Source organism: Camelus dromedarius, chromosome 4, assembly GCF_036321535.1.
Source record: "Camelus dromedarius isolate mCamDro1 chromosome 4, mCamDro1.pat, whole genome shotgun sequence".
Taxonomy (NCBI): Eukaryota; Metazoa; Chordata; class Mammalia; order Artiodactyla; family Camelidae; genus Camelus; species Camelus dromedarius.
The window spans coordinates 67,309,622-67,329,099 of NC_087439.1; the positions used below are offsets into that span (position 1 = coordinate 67,309,622).

At 40.3% G+C, this 19,478-nt stretch overlaps 1 protein-coding gene across 6 annotated transcripts in view; it reads right to left on the reverse strand.

Annotated features, from left to right (window-relative positions):
• The window catches only part of ADAM23 (ADAM metallopeptidase domain 23), a 157,094-nt gene that overhangs the window by 104,246 nt on the left and 33,370 nt on the right, over positions 1–19,478 (reverse strand). For all 6 annotated transcript variants that reach the window (XR_004136804.2, XM_031451929.2, XM_010985461.3 and 3 more), the window contains exon 3: positions 15,731–15,807. Coding sequence is in view for 5 of the 6 variants with exons in the window: in XM_031451929.2 (XP_031307789.2) it covers positions 15,731–15,807 (77 nt within the window). In the remaining variant the exon portion in view is untranslated. The remainder of the gene's footprint in view (positions 1–15,730; positions 15,808–19,478) is intronic.

Genomic DNA, 19,478 nt, shown 5'->3' on the forward strand with positions numbered 1-19,478 from the left:
TCAGATTATTTTGAAAGTAGGTCAGATACACATCCTAAAAAAATAGAACTAGAACCTATTAACATTTAGGCAATACTTATTTTATTTCAAATTTTCTCAGGAGTTACTCGAGCTGATCTACCAGCTTCAAGATGGATCATCAAAAGCAGATGGTAATTACATCATCCAAAGCATCCAATGTAGGTTTAACTCTTCAAACAGAAATGCCTGAGGGAGATCTGACAGGTACTCACCTGATCAGAGAAAGCAAGGCAAAAAGAACTACTGTGTGCTATGGAATCAGAAAGTTTAAAAATATACAGGAAAGGATGCCTTAAGGAGAGACATCCCACAGCAAATCATTCAAGCCAGCACTGGAACTCTTAGAATATCATGGGGCCCCTAGGACACGTAAAAAGCTATATTCATCCACGATGTTTTGCACATGGCACAGTGGCAATCAATACTTACAGCAACTTTGGGGATCTTTGCCTCTTAAGATTCCTTATTATCACAGAAACTTTTTCAAAATGTATAAATAGCTCCACTCTTCCTAAAGTACCTAAACATAAAATAGACCATAATCTCTCAAAACAGCACTTGGAAATTATAGCAGCAAAATTAGTGATGAGAGATAAACAGATTTACCCATTAACAAGCAGCAGCTCAGATGCTGACTGTCTCACTACAACAGATAAGCAATAAATGAATGAGGATAGTGTATTAGTTTATTAGGGCTGCCATCACAAAGTACCACCGACTGGAGGTTTAAACAACAGAAATTTACTGCCTCATATTTCTGGAGGCTAGAAGTCCAAGAGCAAGGTTCGGGCAGTGTTGGTTTCATTCTGAGGCCTCTCTCCTTGACTTGCAGATGGCCATCTTCTCACTGTGTCCTCACATGGTCTTTCCCCTGTGCACACACACATGTCGCTGTCCAAATTTCCTCTTCTTAAACGACATCAGTCATCCCGGATTAAGGCCCACCGTAAAGACTTAAAATGAAGTCATAATTACTTCTTTAAAGTCCTTACCTCCAAATAGAGTTACATTCTGAGTTTCTGGGAATTTAGGACTTCAACATATGAATTTTGAGGAGATGAAGTTCAGTCCATAATAGATGATCTGGTCTGCTCAACAAACAGGATTATTTTTACTAAGAGGGAAGTCTATAGCAATACAGGACTTCCTCCAGAAACGAGAAGAATCTCAAATAAAAAATCTAATCTTACACCTAAAAGAATTAGGAAAATGAAAAATGAAGCCCAAAGTCAATAGAAAGAAGGGAGCAACAAAGCTCAGAGCAGAAAAAAATGAAACAGAGATTAAAAAGAGAACAGAAAATATTACTGAAACTAAGAGCTGGTTCTCTGAAAAAATAAGCAAAATTGACAAACCTTTAGCTAGAAGACTCACTTAGGAAAAAGAGAGAAGGCTCTGATAAATAAAACCAGAAATGAGAGGGGAGAAATAACCATGAATGCCAGAGAAATAGAAAGGATTATAAGAGAATATTACAAACAACTATATACCAACACATTGGACAACCTAGAAGAAATGGACAAATTCTTAAAATCAGACAAACTTTCAATACTGAATCATAAGAAATAGAAAATCTGATAGACTGATCACTAGCAAAGAGACTGAAAGAGTAATCAAAAAACTTCCAAAAACCAAAAGTTCAAGACCAGACAACTTCACAAATAAATTCTATCAAACATTCAAAAAAGATTTAATACTTAGCCTTTCCAAACTCTTTCCAAAAACTGAACAGGAGGGAATGCTTTCTAACTCATTTTATGAGGTCAACATTATCAGAATAACAAAACCAGACAAGAACAACACACACAAAAAATAACAGGACATCTCTGATGAACACAGATGCAAAAATCCTCAACAGAGGATCAGCAAACTAAATACAATACACTAAAAGGGTCATATACCATGATCAAGTGGAATTTATTTCAGGGGTGCAAAAATGGCTTAACATCTGTAAATTCAATCAGTGTGATACACCACATTAACAAATTGAAGAATAAAAGCCACATGGTCGTTTCAATAAATGCAGGAAAAGGATATGACAAGCTTTAACACCAAAAACTTTCAATAAAATGGGTATAGTAGGAGTATACCTCAACATAACAAAGGCCATATATGACAGATCCACAGCTAACATCATACTCAATGGTGAAAAACTGCAAGCTATCCCTCCAAAATCAGGAACAAGACAAGGATGCCCCCTCTCACCACTCTTATTCACCATAGTATTGGAGTCCCAGCAAGAACAATTAGGCAAGAAAAAGAAATAAGAAGTATCCAAACTGGAAAAGAAGCAGTGAGAGTATAGCTCAGTTGTAGAGTGCGTGCTTAGCATGCACAAGGTCCTGGGTTCAATCCCCAGCACCTCCTCTAAAAATAAATTAAAAGATAAACCTAATTACCACCCCAAAAAAGATATTCAGAACCAAACTGGAAAGAAAGAAGTAAAACTGTCACTATCTGCAGATGACATGATTTTAGATATAGAAAATCCTAAAGATTCTGAAGAAAACTGTAAGAAATAATAAATACAGTAAAGTTGCAGGATGTAAAATCAATATACAAAAAATCTCTTGCATTTCTAACACTAACAATGAGCTAGCAGAAAGAGAAAATTTAAATATAAGACCATTTATAATCACAACAAAAAGTTTATTTATAACCTAAAAATAAATTTAACCAAGGAGATGAAAGACCTTCACTCTGAAAACTATTGACACTCTTGAAAGAAACTGAAGAAGACACAAACAGAAAGATATTTTGTGCTCATGACCTGGAAGAATGAACAGTGTTAAAATGTTTGTTTTACCTAAAGCCTTCTACAGATTCAGTGCAATCCCTATCAAAATTCCAAGGACATTTTTCACAGAAATAGAACAAAAACTTCTAAAATTTTACTTAACCACAAAAGATCTCAATTAGCCAAAGCAATCCTGAGAAAAAAGAACAAAGCTAGAAGTATTACATACCCTAATTTCAAACTACATTACAAAGCTCTAGTAATCAAAACAGCATGGTATTGGCAGAAAACAGATACATAGATCAATGGAACAGATTTGATGGTCCAGAAATAAGTCCACACATATAAGGACAATTTATGACCAAAGAGCAAAGAACATACAATGGAGAAACGATAGGCCCTTCAATAAATGGTGTTGGCAAAACTGGACAGTCACACACAAAAGAATGAAACTAGACCACTATCTCACACCATACACAAAAAATCAACTCAAAATGAATTAAAAACTTTAATATAGTTTCTGAAACCATACTTCTAGAAGACAACATAGGCACTATATTCCTTGCCATTGGTCTTAGTGACATCTTTCTGGATATCTCCTTAGGCAAGTAAAACAAAAGCAAAAATAAACAAATGGGACTACATCAAACTAAAAAGCTTTTGCACAGCAAAAGAAACCATTAACAAAATGAAAAGACAACCTAGGTAAAGGGAGAACATATTTGCAAATCATATATTTGATAAGCAGTTAATATCCCAAATATATAAACAACTCATACAACTCAACAACAAACAACTAACAACCCAGTTAAAAATTAGGGAGAGGAGCTAAATATTTTTCCAAAGAAGACATACAGGTGGCCAACAAGTACATAAAAAAATGTTCAATATCACTAATTAACACAACTCAAAACCATGAGGTATCACTTCATGCTTGCTAGAATGGCCATTATCAAAAAGGCAAGAAATAGTAAGTGTTGACAAGGATATGGAGAAAAGAGAACCATTACACACTGTTGGTGGGAATGTAAATTTGTGCAAACACTTTGGAAAACAGTATGGCTAGTCCTCAAAAAATAAGAATAGAACTGCCGTATGATCCAGCTATTCTACTTCTGGGTATTTATCCAAAGAATATGAAAACACTAAATTGAAAAAATACATGCACCTGTATGTTCATCACAGCATTGTTTACAGTAGCCAAGATATGGAAACAACCTAAGTGCCCATCAACAGATGAATGGATAAAGAATATGTGGTATATGTATACACTGGAATACTAACTACTCAGTCATAAAAAAAGGATGAAATCTTACCATTTGTGACAATGTTCATGGATCTTAAGGGTATAATGCTAAATGAAATGTTAGACAGAGAGAGACAAATAACATATGTAGAGTATTAAATGAAATAAGTAAACAAAACAAAACAAAACAAACATGCAGATATAGAGAACAGAGGTTACCAGAAGGGAAGGAGTAGGGGTTGAGGGAGGGGCATGAAATGGGTACAGGGGATCAATTGTATTGTGATGGACAGTAACTAAATTTTGGGTGCTGAACTCACTGTAGTGTATACAGAAGTAGAAATATCACGTACACACAAAACTTACATAATGTTATTAAAACAATGTTACCTCAATATATTTTTGTTGTTATTATTTTAAATCCTGAGCCTTCTACATTCTTTATATTGTTAAAAATTGACTAAAATAGTTAAATTCTTTCTTCTCACTTAATGCAAACAGATGAGCAATCATTAGAATTATGCCCAGCTCCCTTGTAAACTGATAGTCCAGCGCTATGCTAAGCAGCCACAGAAGGCGGCCCCAGACTGACAGCCCCCGCTGCACACCAGCAGGTGGCTGCATCTCCCCAAGCCTCAGGTTGCTGGAGATTACCCAGTCTTCCTCGCAGGGTTAGTGACAGGAATTAAACTGAAGAATACGGATAAAGGGCTTACTTAGCACAGAGCCTACCACCATCAGAACTATTGTAGTCGGAAGCCTTCCTTCTACAGATCCCTGGAATAAAGCATTTAGGCTATTAGTTAGCAGAATCTTAAAGACACAGAATCCTAAAATGGAGAGCAGTGTTTCTTGTCACTTCTAACTCCTTTGGACTCAAACCCAGAAAGCATGCGCTGGAAGGCTGGCAGCCTCAGGAGCAAGGTTGAGACCAAAAGCCTGAACTTCGAAAAGCCAGGACCTTCCCTGCTACTCTCGCCCAGATGTGTGAGAGGCATTCCAGCAGTGAGAATGACGGGCAGCTAGTGGGAGAGAAGCGGGGGTCAGCACTGAGGCTCACACCAGCCAACCCTGGGTCAGGACTCAAGCCAACTCAGAAGCCAAGAAGTAAGACGAGACAGCCCCGCCCTCTGTCCCAGCCACAGCTCCTAGCTCCTCCTCCTGTTCACTCACAAAAGGCAAATGGGGCAGGTTTGTCTCTTCTCCACATGTTTCTTCTTACAAACCAACTTTCAAGTTCCAATCTCCAAATTTGCAGGGCTAAAAGGATGTTCAAAAGCACGAAACTGAGATTCCCCCCTCAGTATGCAGTGAATCCAAACAGGCAGATCACCTTCCATCCGCTCTTGATGGTCCAAGCATATTTGAGCAAAGGGGTTCACCAGTCTCCCCTCACACTGGGGGTTCAGTGCTTCCCTGCTCCCACATCTTTGCCCTGCCACTTCCCCATGTGAATGCACCTTCTCCTTCCCACACCTTCCCAACAGAAGCACCCTTTGCAGATTGTTACACAACACGTCCACATGCCCTCAACGGTCACCTCAACACGCTGAAGGCAGGTGACTGGAGATACCCACGACTCTCGGCTTTTTTCTACCCTGAGGAGGCAAGAGGGGATGTCCTGAAGAGTTACTGCCCCCAGAAACAGCCCTCAACCAACAACAGACTGGCAGTCAGTGGACAAAACTCCAACTTCCTTGCCCCTCAGTTGGATAATATTCTAGCATGTTCTAGAGGATGAATCCACAGACTCCCAGGGTTTCCTCAGTGGGAAGGAGCCCCAGTTGGGCACATGGGAAATCACCCTTTTTAGTGGCCTTCTCTTCCACATCTCACTCCCCCTACTTCCAAAAGGTATTTCCTAGAATTCTTGCCTCAGGGTCTGCTACTAGGAGAACCAAAACCAAGACAGCATCCTTTAAGACGAACATGAAATCCCATCTTCCCCACAAAACCTTCCAGCACCAAGACCTCCCAAGTCACTTCTTGCCATGTTTAGTACAATCTGTATATATTTTAATCTCATTTCTCTGCTGTGGGCTCTTGGAGAGAAGAAACTCTTTTACGCATCTCTGAATTCCCTGGGTTGCTCAGTCCAGTGTCTTACACAAACTAGATGCTCAATAAATGTTTGTTGGCTGAACAGAGAATGAATTGACCATGCTAATCAGCACAAAAGTCAGGGTCTTTATTCAACCTAACTGAAACTACATCAATGTGGCTGTTCTCTTCTTTCAAAAGCATTGTGGGAACTACTTTTAATGAGCAAATTACTGTGTGCATATATTTCTATAGATCAGCATTTTCTAGATATTCTCTTAAATCAAACAACTCTGATTCCCCAAAAATCAGAACAAAGATTTTATCCTAAATCTAGACCTTACTGAATGCATTACTTCAAACTTTTCATCGTACTTTATTCTTACATACCATGTGGAGACACTAAGACCACTCTAATCATCTGAATCCTCGCACTACCCCGCTATTTTCCTGACACACTCTTCAGTACACACCTTGAACACCATCTCTAGGTGAAGGGAGACATCACTGAGAGTCAATGCAATAGCGCTGTGGCTGAGGTCTGAGTACTTCACTGAACAGGGGATGCTACGCTGATCTTCCTTTGCTGGCATTCCTGGTAGCGCAATGACAAATGTCACCACTCTCTACATATGTATCCCAAAGCCCGATCTAGGTATGACCCAGGTCTAGCAATGTCTCTCCAAAGGGTTTGTTGGAGGTTACAGAAGCTTTAACCTTTTTTAAGAGAGGTATAGTTGATTTACAATGTCATATTAGTTTCAGGTGTACAACATAGTGATTCAAAGTTTTTATACAATATACTAAATTTAAAGTTATTATAAATAACGATTATATTCCCTGTGCTGTACAATACACCCTTATAGCTTACTTATTTTGTACATAGTAGTTTGTGCCTTTTAATCCCCACCCCTATCTTGCCCTTCCTCTCTTCTTTCTCCCCATTGGTAATGACATTAGTTCTCTGTATCTGTGAGTCTATCTCTGTTTTGTTACATTCATCTGTCTGTTCTATTTTTCAGATCCCACATGTGACAACATACAGTATAAAGCTTCACCTTTATTGGACTGCCAGTCACCACTCCATGTTCTAGCCAATAAAGTATGTACACAAAAGGGTAGGGCCAGATAGGACAAGGTTCAGTCTCCAAATACAATTTTCCTAATCAAGTGAGACTGGTGAATGTGGCTGGGACCTTAGAATAAAGGGACTTTCCAAAGAGCTGCAATGGAAAAAAATCTGGAAAAAATACATTTATAAATATATATGTACATATATGTATAACTGAATCACTTCACCGTACACATGAAACTAACATTGTAAATTCACTGCACTTCAATAAAAAATAAACATTAAAAAAAAACTATATCCAGTTAAGAGAGAAATAAAATACTTATGAATATTGGGGGGAAATGGAGGTGCTTTCCAGCGAGCCTGCAGAGGTAGACTGATTCGGCCTAGCTACGCTGTTCCAAGCAGAAGAGCTAGAATAATGACAGTGAATACCTGAGTATTTGCTCTAATTGCAGAGTGGAATCTAGAAGCACCAAGGGATTTCCCACCTCTCCCAGGAGTAGATATCTTAGCGTGAGAAGCTATCCAAGCTTAGTTCTATCATTTTATATAAAGTAAACCAACTCATGGTTCAGTGGATGTCAGACTCTGCTCTACTGGTCTTCCTCCCACTACGGAGGAATGAGCAGTGGTAGAGAGGGTATGAAGGGGTGATAAAAAGAAGCCCTTCACTAGAACTTCCCTAAGAAAGCAGAAAGGGATCCTCTTCTCCAGGATGGTGAGATGAGCATGCTGAGAGAAAAAAAGAGTTACCTTTGATGTAGCGTTACACATCTCCAGTGGTGCCCTCATCAGGAATTATTCTTCAGCCGTTACCCTCCCAGGGAAATGGAGAGATAGAGTGTCCTCCAAAGACCACAGCTGTTCATCCACAACCTTCCCCTGTATTTCCTCTAGAGTGGCCCATTCACAACAGAACCCTCTGCTCACACGGCAGTGTGGAATGCAAACCACAGACAGCTGATGATCACACGAGCACTATCATTTTAGCTCAGCACATGTCTGACAGTAACAATAGATTTTAGCACTTTATTCTTCATCCAAAATCAGAGTCGTTTCTCTCAGTTCATGTGGTCCCATGAAGCAGTCTTTACTCTCCATGTTTTTGGTCCACTCCTCAGTTTTAAGCTATAGCCATCCAATACTTACGTCCTATACTGATTTCACCCAATCAGAGCTCCCCTGGATACTGTCCAAGACAAATGTGGAGGAGAGGCTTGTAGGACTCCCTTACTCTCTCGCTGGAGTAGTGTTCTCATAGGGACAAGCTGTTGTCTTATTAACCAAGAAGATTTTGAATCTGATGCCTCCTGAGACTACTTCCCTCTCTCCACCAGGCAGAAGCCAAAGGATTGCAGGCAGGGATTTCACTCCACAATAAACAAGAGAGCATGCTGAGGATCTCAGCATTCACGTCATACACAATCAGATAGGAGGTTAAATATCCAAATATTCAGTGACTTTCAACCCTTGGCAAGTTCTTTAATGGATTTCTGGTAAGCATCTGTAGGACAGCTTGGGAAGGACCAAATGTATCGCAAGTATGTTTTCAACTCAACAGAAGCATGTTGAATTCGTGCTCACTACCTTGAATGCATACCAACCTTGACCTGACAGACTGTCTCCAGTTTCTTCTTCAGTTCACTTTCAGCAGGGATAGGATCACATAGTGTATCACCCTCATGTACAAAAGTCAGAAAAAAAATACTGACTGAAATCAAAGCAAAGGCTTGTGCTTTCCCATTAGATCATAAGCTCCATGAGACCAGTGATTCCTTTCCAATCTCAAATTGCCCAGCACTCAGCCTAGTGACTGCCTTGCCGTGGTGATAAAAAGCATAGATACAAATATATACTGAGTGTGTGAATCAGTCCAGGCTGCCATTACAAGATACCATAAACTTGGGGGTTTAAATAACAGGAATTTATTTCTCACACTTCTGGAGACTAGGAATCCAAGAACAAGATGCAGGCTGATTCAATCCCTGGTGAGGACTCTCTTCCTGGCTTGCAGATGGCTGCCTTCTTGCTGCGTCCTCTGAAGGCAGAAAGAGAGGGCAAGCTCTCTGGTGTCTCACTTACAAGAACACTAATCCTATCAGATCAGGGCTCCACTGTATAAACTCATTTAACTTGAATTACCTCCTTATAGGCTCTAATTCTAAATATAGTCAGGGTGCAGGTTAAGGCTTCAACCTAGGAATTTTAGGGGGAATTCAGTCCACAGCAGTGACCATGCCCTTCCAATTAGCAGACATGTATAAGGACCACGTATTATCTCAGTCAAGCCTTACAACGACCTACTGCTTAAGAAGGAAACCAAAGCTTAAGAAGTTAAGGATATATCCACACAATGGCCTATTTTTCAGCCACAACCTTGAGTCTTGAAAATATTATGCAACATAAAGAGGCCAGTCACAAAAGGTCACAAGTTGTATAAATCCATTTATATGAAATGTCCAGAAAAGGCAAATTCACAGAGACAGAAAGTAGATGAGTGGTTGCCAGAAACTTGGGGGAGAGGGGGGTGAGGAGTGACTGCTACGAGTACAGGGTTTCTTTCTAGGGCAACAAAAAAGTCCTGGAATTAGATGGTAATAACTGCACAGCCCTGTGAATATAATAAAAACCACTGAATGGTACACTTTAAAGGAGTGAATCTTATGGCATGTGAATTGTATCCCAAGTTGTCACTAAAAATGAAGAAGCTAAGAGACCTGCCCCAGGTCACACAGCTAGTAAGAAGCAGCCTCCAGATTCTTGAGTCCAGAACCCGTGCTCTCAACCATCACGCAGCTCTGATCCCAATTATTCCCAATTAACATTTTCTGAAGATACCAGCAAATTTAATAATAGGTGATATGGGCTTTGGCACAATTACAGTCGGGGAGACAATCCTCAGACACCCAGGGACTTCCAAGGATCAATACACACTAAGAACTGTCCATCTCGTAATCCTTCTTAAACCTTCTGTAACTTGGAACAATATTTATGCTTGAGAAAAAAAACAGAACAGAATTGAAAAAGAAAGTCTCCTGAAAGGAATACAACCAAAGGTCCTCTGAAGCCACAACTTTTGGACTAAAGAAAATGTAAATCCAACAGTGCGATGCTCCAACGGCTTCCCACCCCAACGCCTCACCGTGGACGGTGGCTCTTCACTGTCCGGCCACATGGTGTCGTCGCTGAGCTCATCTCCTATGTCCCCCACCACCCCCTGCCCCACACTGCACTCTAGTCACACGAGCCTCTGTCCTTCTTGAACATTCCACATCCTCCTCAGCCCGTGCTGCCTCACCGTCCCAGCTAAGTGGAACCTCACCTTCTAGCCTCATGTGGTGCCCCATCGTCAACAATCAGGTCTCAGATCAACGTCCCTCCACAGACAGACCTTTTGGCTCCCATGACAGCTAAATCACCCGCCCCCAGTAGAAGTCCCTCTCTGTCACACGTCTAGCTGTATGTTCCTCAACGCACTTGTCTTTATGTAGTGGCTCACAGTCTGTCTCTCCCCCTAGGACAAAGCTCCATCAGGGGAGACGGAGACCTTGTCTGTCACATCCCCAGCAGCATCGGCATCTATAGCCCTCGCAGGCATCCAGCAGGTGCCCACTCAATGTCTGTTGAACAAACAGATAAAACACACGTCTCTGCCATGAGATGCCTCAGCAAGCCAAAACCTCATTGTTCAACCTCATATAAGCACAAACTCAAAAGCCACTCCTCTTGGGAATGCACATCAGGGTAGTCTTCACAAGCTGTCAGTCCCGGTCTGGTGAAGTCATTGACCATTTAGATTCTCCTGCCTGCCCCTTTGATTAGCTTACGTGAATTCGTCATGCTTTCATCCCTTCCTGAGCCCACATACCTACCATGCACCTTTTGCCCTTCCCCTCCTTAATGAGGTTAAATTGTTGTAAATAGTGTGGCAATGACCACCCGAAAGTGGAAAGGAGATCCCTCTTTCCTCAGAAGCTCTTTTGGTTCCTTCATGACTGATTTTTAAAATTCTCTTGATTCTTTTTTTTTTTTTGCCACTCTTTTTTTTTTTTTTTAGCATTTTTATTTGTTTCCCTTTACTGGAGGCACTAGGGATTGGAACCCAGGACCTCATGCATGCCAAGCACGAACCCTACCACTGAGCTATACCCCCCAAACCTACTCTTGACTCCTTAAGTATATTCTAATGGATCAGACTTTTTAGTTAATCCCAGCCATTGAAATTTATTTAAACTAGAGACCCACCCCAGCCAACACTTGTCATCCTCCTATCCAGTTCCCTTGTCTCCAGGTCACACACGCTGCGCTCAGGCGGCTCGGGACTCTGCACAGGGAGATACCACATGAGGATGGCTCTCCCGCTCTCCCTCTCACTGCATTTACTTTTCCCCACAGAGACCTCCATTCTTCCCAGTCCATAAGCCTCCTCTCAACCTCATCTTCTTTCTTATCCAGACTGGATCCTGACACCTAACTACGCAAGGTACTCGCCAGTATTCAAAGAGCTCTGAATAGTTCTTCCTCTGGGCTAGCACCAGAAAAACAAAACCCTGATCCATACTAAGGTCTGCCGTCTTCCCTCACACACTGCAGTGATGGAGTTACTGGAGTATTCCAGGTTTAAAATAAAACAAAACAAAACAACAACAACAACAAAAACACTATCAGGAACAGTGACACAAAGACCAACACATACAACTTCTAATGAAGGCTGCTCATAAGTTCTTTATAACCTGGCCTTAGTGAGCTTCCTCACTCATTTCTTTCCTTGTTAGCCTAAACTTTCATTCTTTTCCTCAACTCCCAACTCACCCTCCCTCTCCATCCCAATCCTGAGGGCAGATAATGCTGTCTCTATGAAAAAGGAACACTTTAGAGATACATTTCCTGAACTCCATCCCTTCTGTGGCAAACCAGTCTCTACCTGCATGCCCCCAACACCTCCACACATGTTGGGAATGAACTGTCTCTCCTGGTTCAAAACTAAGTTCTGCCCTTGGGCTTTTGCTCTCACTGCCTTCTATCTTCACCCAGATCTTGCTCCATAAATTATCTCCGCTCTCTTCTGCATTATCACCTCTCACTCTTATCAGCTCCATCTCTCAGCCTAACACTTGCTCTGTTACCCTGAAAAACCCCTTCCCTGACCCCATGTCTTCCTCTGGCTACTACTCTAGCTCTCTTTCCTTCTCACCCAAACCTTCCCAGTGCGTCCTTGCTCTCTCCACACCGCCTGCTCTCTGTCACCCCCAGCCCACTGTCACCTGGTTTCTGCCCCAAAACGTCACTAAAACTACTGCCTTCAGACCATCAGTGATTACTTGATTGGTAAATACAAAGGCCATCTTTGCTCCTTATCTCACTAGATCACTCTACCCCATGTGAGACTCTCTATCACATCTTTCTGTTTTGAAACTCCATTTAATTATTCTCCAGATTCTCCTCCTACTCATTCTCCGTGCCTTCATGGGCTCCTCTTTCTCTCCTCAACTCTTAACTATATTCCCAGCTTATGCTCTTATTTTACCCCCCGCCCCCGGGCCATCTCATTCACAACCATGTTTGTCATTAACGTTCACATGGAAATTACTTTCAACTCAACTATCTCCAGCCCCCACCTCTTCCCTGAGCTTCAGAGGGTTATATCCACCTGCCTCCTAGACACGGCCTCACGGATGTCCCAAAGCCCCTCAAATCAATGACATCTCCGATTTCATGTACTTTTCTGTTCACCATCTCACCTATTTGTTCCCTGTGCTTCCCATTTCAGCTGGATACCACCTTCCACCCAGCTACCCAATCAAGCACCTGTTACCCTGAACTCTTCTTTCTGCCTTGTTATCCACGTCAAAACAATCCTCATGATTTTTATCAACTGATGACTTCTTAAAAGCATTTCCTCTCCATGCCTTTTAGCACTTCCTGAGAAGAAAGCTTCTGTTTGTTCCCCTTACTTCAGTTTTCACAGTCTAGGGAATGATGGCCAAGCACTCGAGCATGACATACAAGCTCCTGCATGAGTTGAGCTGTCCCTGGGCCTGGGCCTATCTCTCCTGACTTATCTCCCTCCACGTCAACGCTGTAATTTATCAAAGAAGTTCAACAAAGGATTCATGCTCCCTTTAACGTGCTGCACTGCTGCATGGCCCTGCCTCCTTAGCCCACACTATCCTCTCTGCCTAGAACACACTTCTCCATTTTCTCCCTCTCTCTCCCATCCATCCGCAACACTTCCCTTCCTCACTAGCACCTGACCTCCAAGATTTAGCTAACCAGCCCCATCTCCAAGATGCCTTTTCACACTCCTCCGGCCTAAAGAGCTTCTTCTCTTTAGTGCTACCACGGCATTCCATGTTTATCTCTGGCACAACCACTTTCACATTCTTCTAAAATTATATATCCTATATTATTGGTGGGAATGTAGTTTGGTGCCATTATGGAAAACAGTATACAGATTCCTTAAAAACTAAAAATAGACTTACCATATGATCCAGCAATCCCACTCCTGGGCATATATCCAGAGGGAACTCTAATTCAAAAAGATACATGCACCCCAATGTTCATAGCAGCAATATTTACAATAGCCAAGACATGGAAGCAATCTAAACGTCTATCGACAAATGACTAGATAAAGAAGTTGTGGTATATTTATACAATGGAATACTATTCAGCCATAAAAAAGAATAAAATAATGCCATTTGCAGCAACATAGATGGACCTGGAGATCGTCATACTAATTGAACTTAAGCCAGAAAGAGAAAGAAAAATACCATATGATACCACTTATAAGTGGAATATTAAAAAAAATGATACAAATGAACTTATTTACAAAACAGAAACAGACTCACAGACATAGAAAGCAAACTTATGGTTACTGGGGGGAAAGGGAGTAGGAAGGGATAAATTGGGAGTTCAGGATTTGCAGACACTAACTACTATATATAAAACACATAAACAACAAGGTTCTACTGTATCACACAGGGAACTATATTTAATATCTGTAATACCCTATAATAAAAAAGAATATGGAAAGGCATATGCATATGTATATGTATGACTGAAACATTATGCTGTACACCAGAAATTAACACAACATTGTAAACCAACAATAAAAAAAAATAGAAAAGAAAATTTTTTTTAAAAATAAGTAAATAATAAAACAATATATATATCTATCGATCTTTCCCAACTAGACTATAAGCTCCTTAAGGCAAGGTTCACAGTAGGTGCTCAACTTAATTCATTTGCATGTTAAATATTAGTGGTAAGTAATTTTCTGATGTGTTTCCAGACCTCTAAGTATCCTGGATGTCCCCATATGACCCTTTCTCACTCATTTGATTGGGAGACTCTGCTGCAGCCAGCATGTCTCAATGTTCAAACACACAGCAATGTTGGTTGCTATCACCAAGCAACAGTCTGGGATGACAGTCTCCATTGCAGTAAGAGTTAAAGTTTAGCTAAACAAACTAAAATTAGCTGTATCTTGCTACTCTACATAGTCTAAGATTTGGCAAGACAAATCTCTTAGGCAGGCACAATGCTGACCCAGCATGGTGAAAAGGAACTCAACCAATGCTCAGCAAACTCAAAGAGGAAAACCTGCAATATCTTTAACACAGGAAATTCTGAGTTCTGCTGATTCATTCTGACTTAAAGCTGCAATTACACTTGAGTAAGGAGTACCCAAGCTGACTCTGCATTTTTTTTTCTGCAGAGCTCACAGAATTTGGCATACAAGAAATTTAATAGGTGTTCTTTACAGCCTTTTGCAATTTCTCACATATTGACTGCAGTCACCTACATTATAGTGTCTGATAGTATTATGTGGTATTTTTCTGGCAAAAAATGCAGTCCTGGTCAAAATACTGATGAGAGTTTAAAATACTGACTGGAGCTTCTTAAGGAAAACCTTGCAGCAAACTCTCACCAAAGAAAGGCTCACTGTTGGCTCAATTAGAAGCTGAAGAGCCCTGCTTAAGGCAACAGTTCTTTTGTGTGCTTTGTACAAAGACATCTGTGCATCTGGTTCCAACTTGGGAAATAGCATTTATATATCAACATAAATACATGCTCAGAGAAAAATCAGGTAAATTTTCATCAAGACCAAAATTTCTAAGAAACTGTATTAGAGGAAATTATGAAGCAAAGAATCTTCTCAAAATAGGTATTTGCAAGTCATCATTTTGTTTGTTCTTCATACGGAAGTCATGTGAATTGGGTACTGAAAGGTAAAATGGAAGAAATTTCGAGACTGAAGTCTAATTATACTTGAGTCAGTAATTTAGCATGCCTGCTATTGTACAGTAATGATTTTAGTTAACTTTTAATTAACTAGCATTACTACAACTATTTATTCCATTTAAATCATAATATTTAAGCACTATATTTGAGATTTTTAACAAGTTAAATGTTAAATGCCTTTTCTTTCAGAGAAAAAAAAAGACCATTAACTTCAGACTTTTATAGTTTTCTTTAAGTGCTATATGACATTTAATTAGCTAGAAAATACCAGTTTCTTCAACAACAGACATTATTTTGACTAAACTATTATCATGAAGTTAAGTTTTATTGCACTTGTTTCTTAACAGGATCATAACTATATACTTACTTGTTCAGTGTGAGGTCAAGAATGAATTTGGAGCCAAAGGCTTCAATCTGGAAGCTTGCCTGGGCCAGATGGACAGCCTGTGGATTCAAAAAGACAGAAAGAACCTTAGCTGACTTTCCTGTCTTTAAAGCTGATTACACTGATATCAAGAATGATATTTAATAATAAGAAAAATTTTATGTACTGATTCGTTTCTTTATGGATCTTTATATAACAATTCATTTCTTTAAAAAGAGACCAGGTGCGCTATCCGGCTTTCCTTGGAAGACCTAAATACCTGTGCAGCAAGGAACTATTAAAGTCCTTTAAAATGAACCCATAGTGATAAAAATCAAGAGTGGATTCAACTGGACTTTCAAAGTGACTGTGATGAATTATGCAAAAGACTGACTAATTAAAGCTTGATTTCAGCCTATTTTGTGCACAAAGCTAACCACTTCTTTCTGCACACCTAAGTGAAAAATCATGTCAGCGCTCTGCTCTTCATCAGGAATTGGAACTTTCCCTAAATGATGTATCAGCAGAACGCACCGGTAAAAGGGGTTAGCACAACCTTTTAACTTCAGAGAGCAGTTAGAACCAGGTCCTTCGTGAATACTGAGAGTTCAAGTCCCCCTTTGAAAGTCACATATTTACAAATACTGTCCTTAAAGATAATTTCATTTAAACATGAATCATATGTTCTAGGTATTAAAGACTAATATAGCTCACAATATTTGAATAATATAAATTAACAAATCAATGAAGTTTTGTTAAAGTATTATCCAAGATAAAACTCTGTATTCCCCTAGCAGAAAAAAAAGCGGGGCAAGGATAAATGCAATACCCACCGCCTTGCTCACAAACATCCTTCCCCCAGACTTCATTCCTAAGGCACACTGGGTATCACAAATCATCTGCAAAGTGCTACACTCATGGCAACCAGACATTTTCCACGCCCCCTTCCCTCCCCTCCACCAATACCACCCCATGCTCCTCTTTGCCTTCCTCCTCCATTTCTTATTATTGAAATCCTATTCATCCTTCAAGGGCAGCCCAAGGGCATTACTTTCTATGAAGTCTCCTTCGCAAGTATGCTGGGAATGAACTCTTGGTCTTCAGGGCTTCAGAAACGCTGTGTTCGTCCCTCCCTCTACCGTGATCACGACCTACCCATCCTAGACGGGGAGCTTCACAGCTCGCACTACAGTGGTCTTGCAAACAGTTGTACTTCTGACAACCATTTCCCAAACGTATGAACTTTCAATTAATTGACTAAATATTTATTGTCAGGACTATTTTGCCATGCCAAAGCCATAAAATATGGTAGGTAAACCATGACTTCTACTTCTTATCAAGCATAACTGCTGATCAGATAGAAAGTCACTCTACAATAACCAACAAACTAAATAAAAAGAAAACTAATGTATTTAATTTTAAATAGAGAGCAATGAGAGAGAAGGCACCACAATCCCTAATACAATAGGATGCCACATCAAACCCCAACCAACCATGTAGAGCAGGGTCGTCCTTGATCTGGGCTGCCTGTATGCAGACAACTCCTTGAGAGGGTAAGAAATTTTTGTCTTTTCAGGTGTGGTTTCTGTCATCTGCAGGAGAAGCTCTACTTACCTAACACAAATATCATACAGTCTTTAATCTGTATCCATTCTGCACCTCGAGGCATTAATTTTTGCATGAAATTTTTCATTTAATGAATAATTTGGGTCCCAAAGGTTTTTAAAAAAAAAGAAAAAACTTAACTTCCTGAGAATAAGATAAGTCCTTAGGCATATTTTCTCTTAAGAATATTAAATAGTAGAGAAGAGTTCATTAATGGCACCCTGACCCAAAAGATCTGATAAATGGACTTCTTTGAGCATCTTTATAAACACTAAAAGAACCTGACAGTGACCCAGCAAAAAGCCCATTTCACAGCAAATAAGCAATGAGAACAAACCCCAACAAAACCCTGTTGCAAAATAACGAACATAGTAGCCAGGTGTAAGAGAAAAATACTGCAAGCCATTATCAGTAAACAAAGAATGCTGAAGCCATCAAGTCATCAGCCACCTCCACAGTGAAGACCAGCAGGCAGCCCCGCCTCCGCAGCCTGAGGGGACTCAGAAGATGAAAGGACAGGATACTGGCCCTAGATAGCTAGGTGCTTATCAAAGGAATAATATCAATGAGCCCAAACGTTTGCTCTTTCCATACACAGAAAAGCACTAAATTCTTCAAGTTGAGATGTCTGGTTTTCTTTAATAGTAATCTTTTATGTTCCAACTACCTGGTCTTTGTTGTAGAACTCTTATATACCCTGGCTCCTCACCCATCTCTTGGGAGCAGTCCCCCAGAGCCATCTGGGAGGCTGTCATCCCGGGCTCAAAGGGGTTTGAGTCCTCAGAAATGTCCACCGAATAAAACAGAACTCTCAGCTTTTAGGCTGTGCGTTTATTTCAGTCAACACTGGAAGTACCTGCTTACTCCATTTAAAAGGAATTGTTGGAAGTCATACAATTTGATTGTTGTTAAATAAGCTTGTAACGCGTCGACATAACAAGCTTCAGCTTAACAGAATTTAATGAAAGAGTAGCAAATAATATTAACATTGGGATTTTTCCTTTGTTGATTTTATTCACTCAATCGACACACAGGCATCAAGATGGTTGGGACACAGCGCTTGCCCTCAAGGAAGCCACAGTCTTCAGGGAAGCAGGCAAGGCTGCCAGCCTCCCGTGTGTCTCAAGGGCCACAGGGACCAAGGCTTCAGTGACAAGGTGTGGTTCGAACAAAATTTCAAAACATGTGTTAAAAATCCAACTGCCAGGAGAAGAAAAGACATTCAAGGCCTGGGGGAAAACATTTATAAAAATAGAGTAAAAAACTAAATATGGAAAACAAACTTAAAAAACATTTTTTTAATGAGTATAGTCTGCAGGAAAATGGTTTGGGGAGGAAATGTCAAACAATGACTCTGAGAAGGAGAGGGTATAGCTCAGTGGTAGAGCACGTGCTCGGCACGCACGAGGTCCTGGGCTCAATCCACAGTACCGCCATTAAAATAAATAATAAATAAATAAATACGTAGAAACCTAATTACCTTCCCCCGGCCACACTTTCCCTGCAAAAAAATAATGAAGCAGAAAATGTGGATGGAGGCTGTGGGGCTTTGTATGACATGCTCAGTGACGTGTCTGTTTCCATATACATGTGTGTGGCCAAGATAGACAGCTTTCCTTTAAACGTCCTCTCACTCAGCACAATGTCTGGTACCTGCCCTTATCATCACCTTCATCATCATCATCATCAATACCAATATTACAATTTAAACATATTGACAGGTTACTGTCCAGCACAACTGAAACAATTAGCCCAGTACCATCAACAACATTCCTGTTTCTCCCTGGGAAAAAAAAATCTGGCTTTATTACCTTTATCAGGACGAATGTTTTAACATCTGAATTCAGTCCAATGCTGAGAGGCAGTACATTTTCCTATAAAATGACTATAAAATGATGTAAGACTCCCTCAAGCATGCGTCTTCCTTGCAGATACATCAAATGGAATTAGTATATTCACCGAATATACCTGTGTCCATTTTAACTAATTCCAACACAGTGAAACACAGTCTGTTATTCTTCTGACATTTTGGGTTTTTTTTCTTTGTTATACGTTCTGTATTTGTACACAAATGCTACTTTTCCCTATCATTCTGTCATTTCTGCACTGTCCTAGACATGGTTAAAATAGATTGTCACTTCTGGAT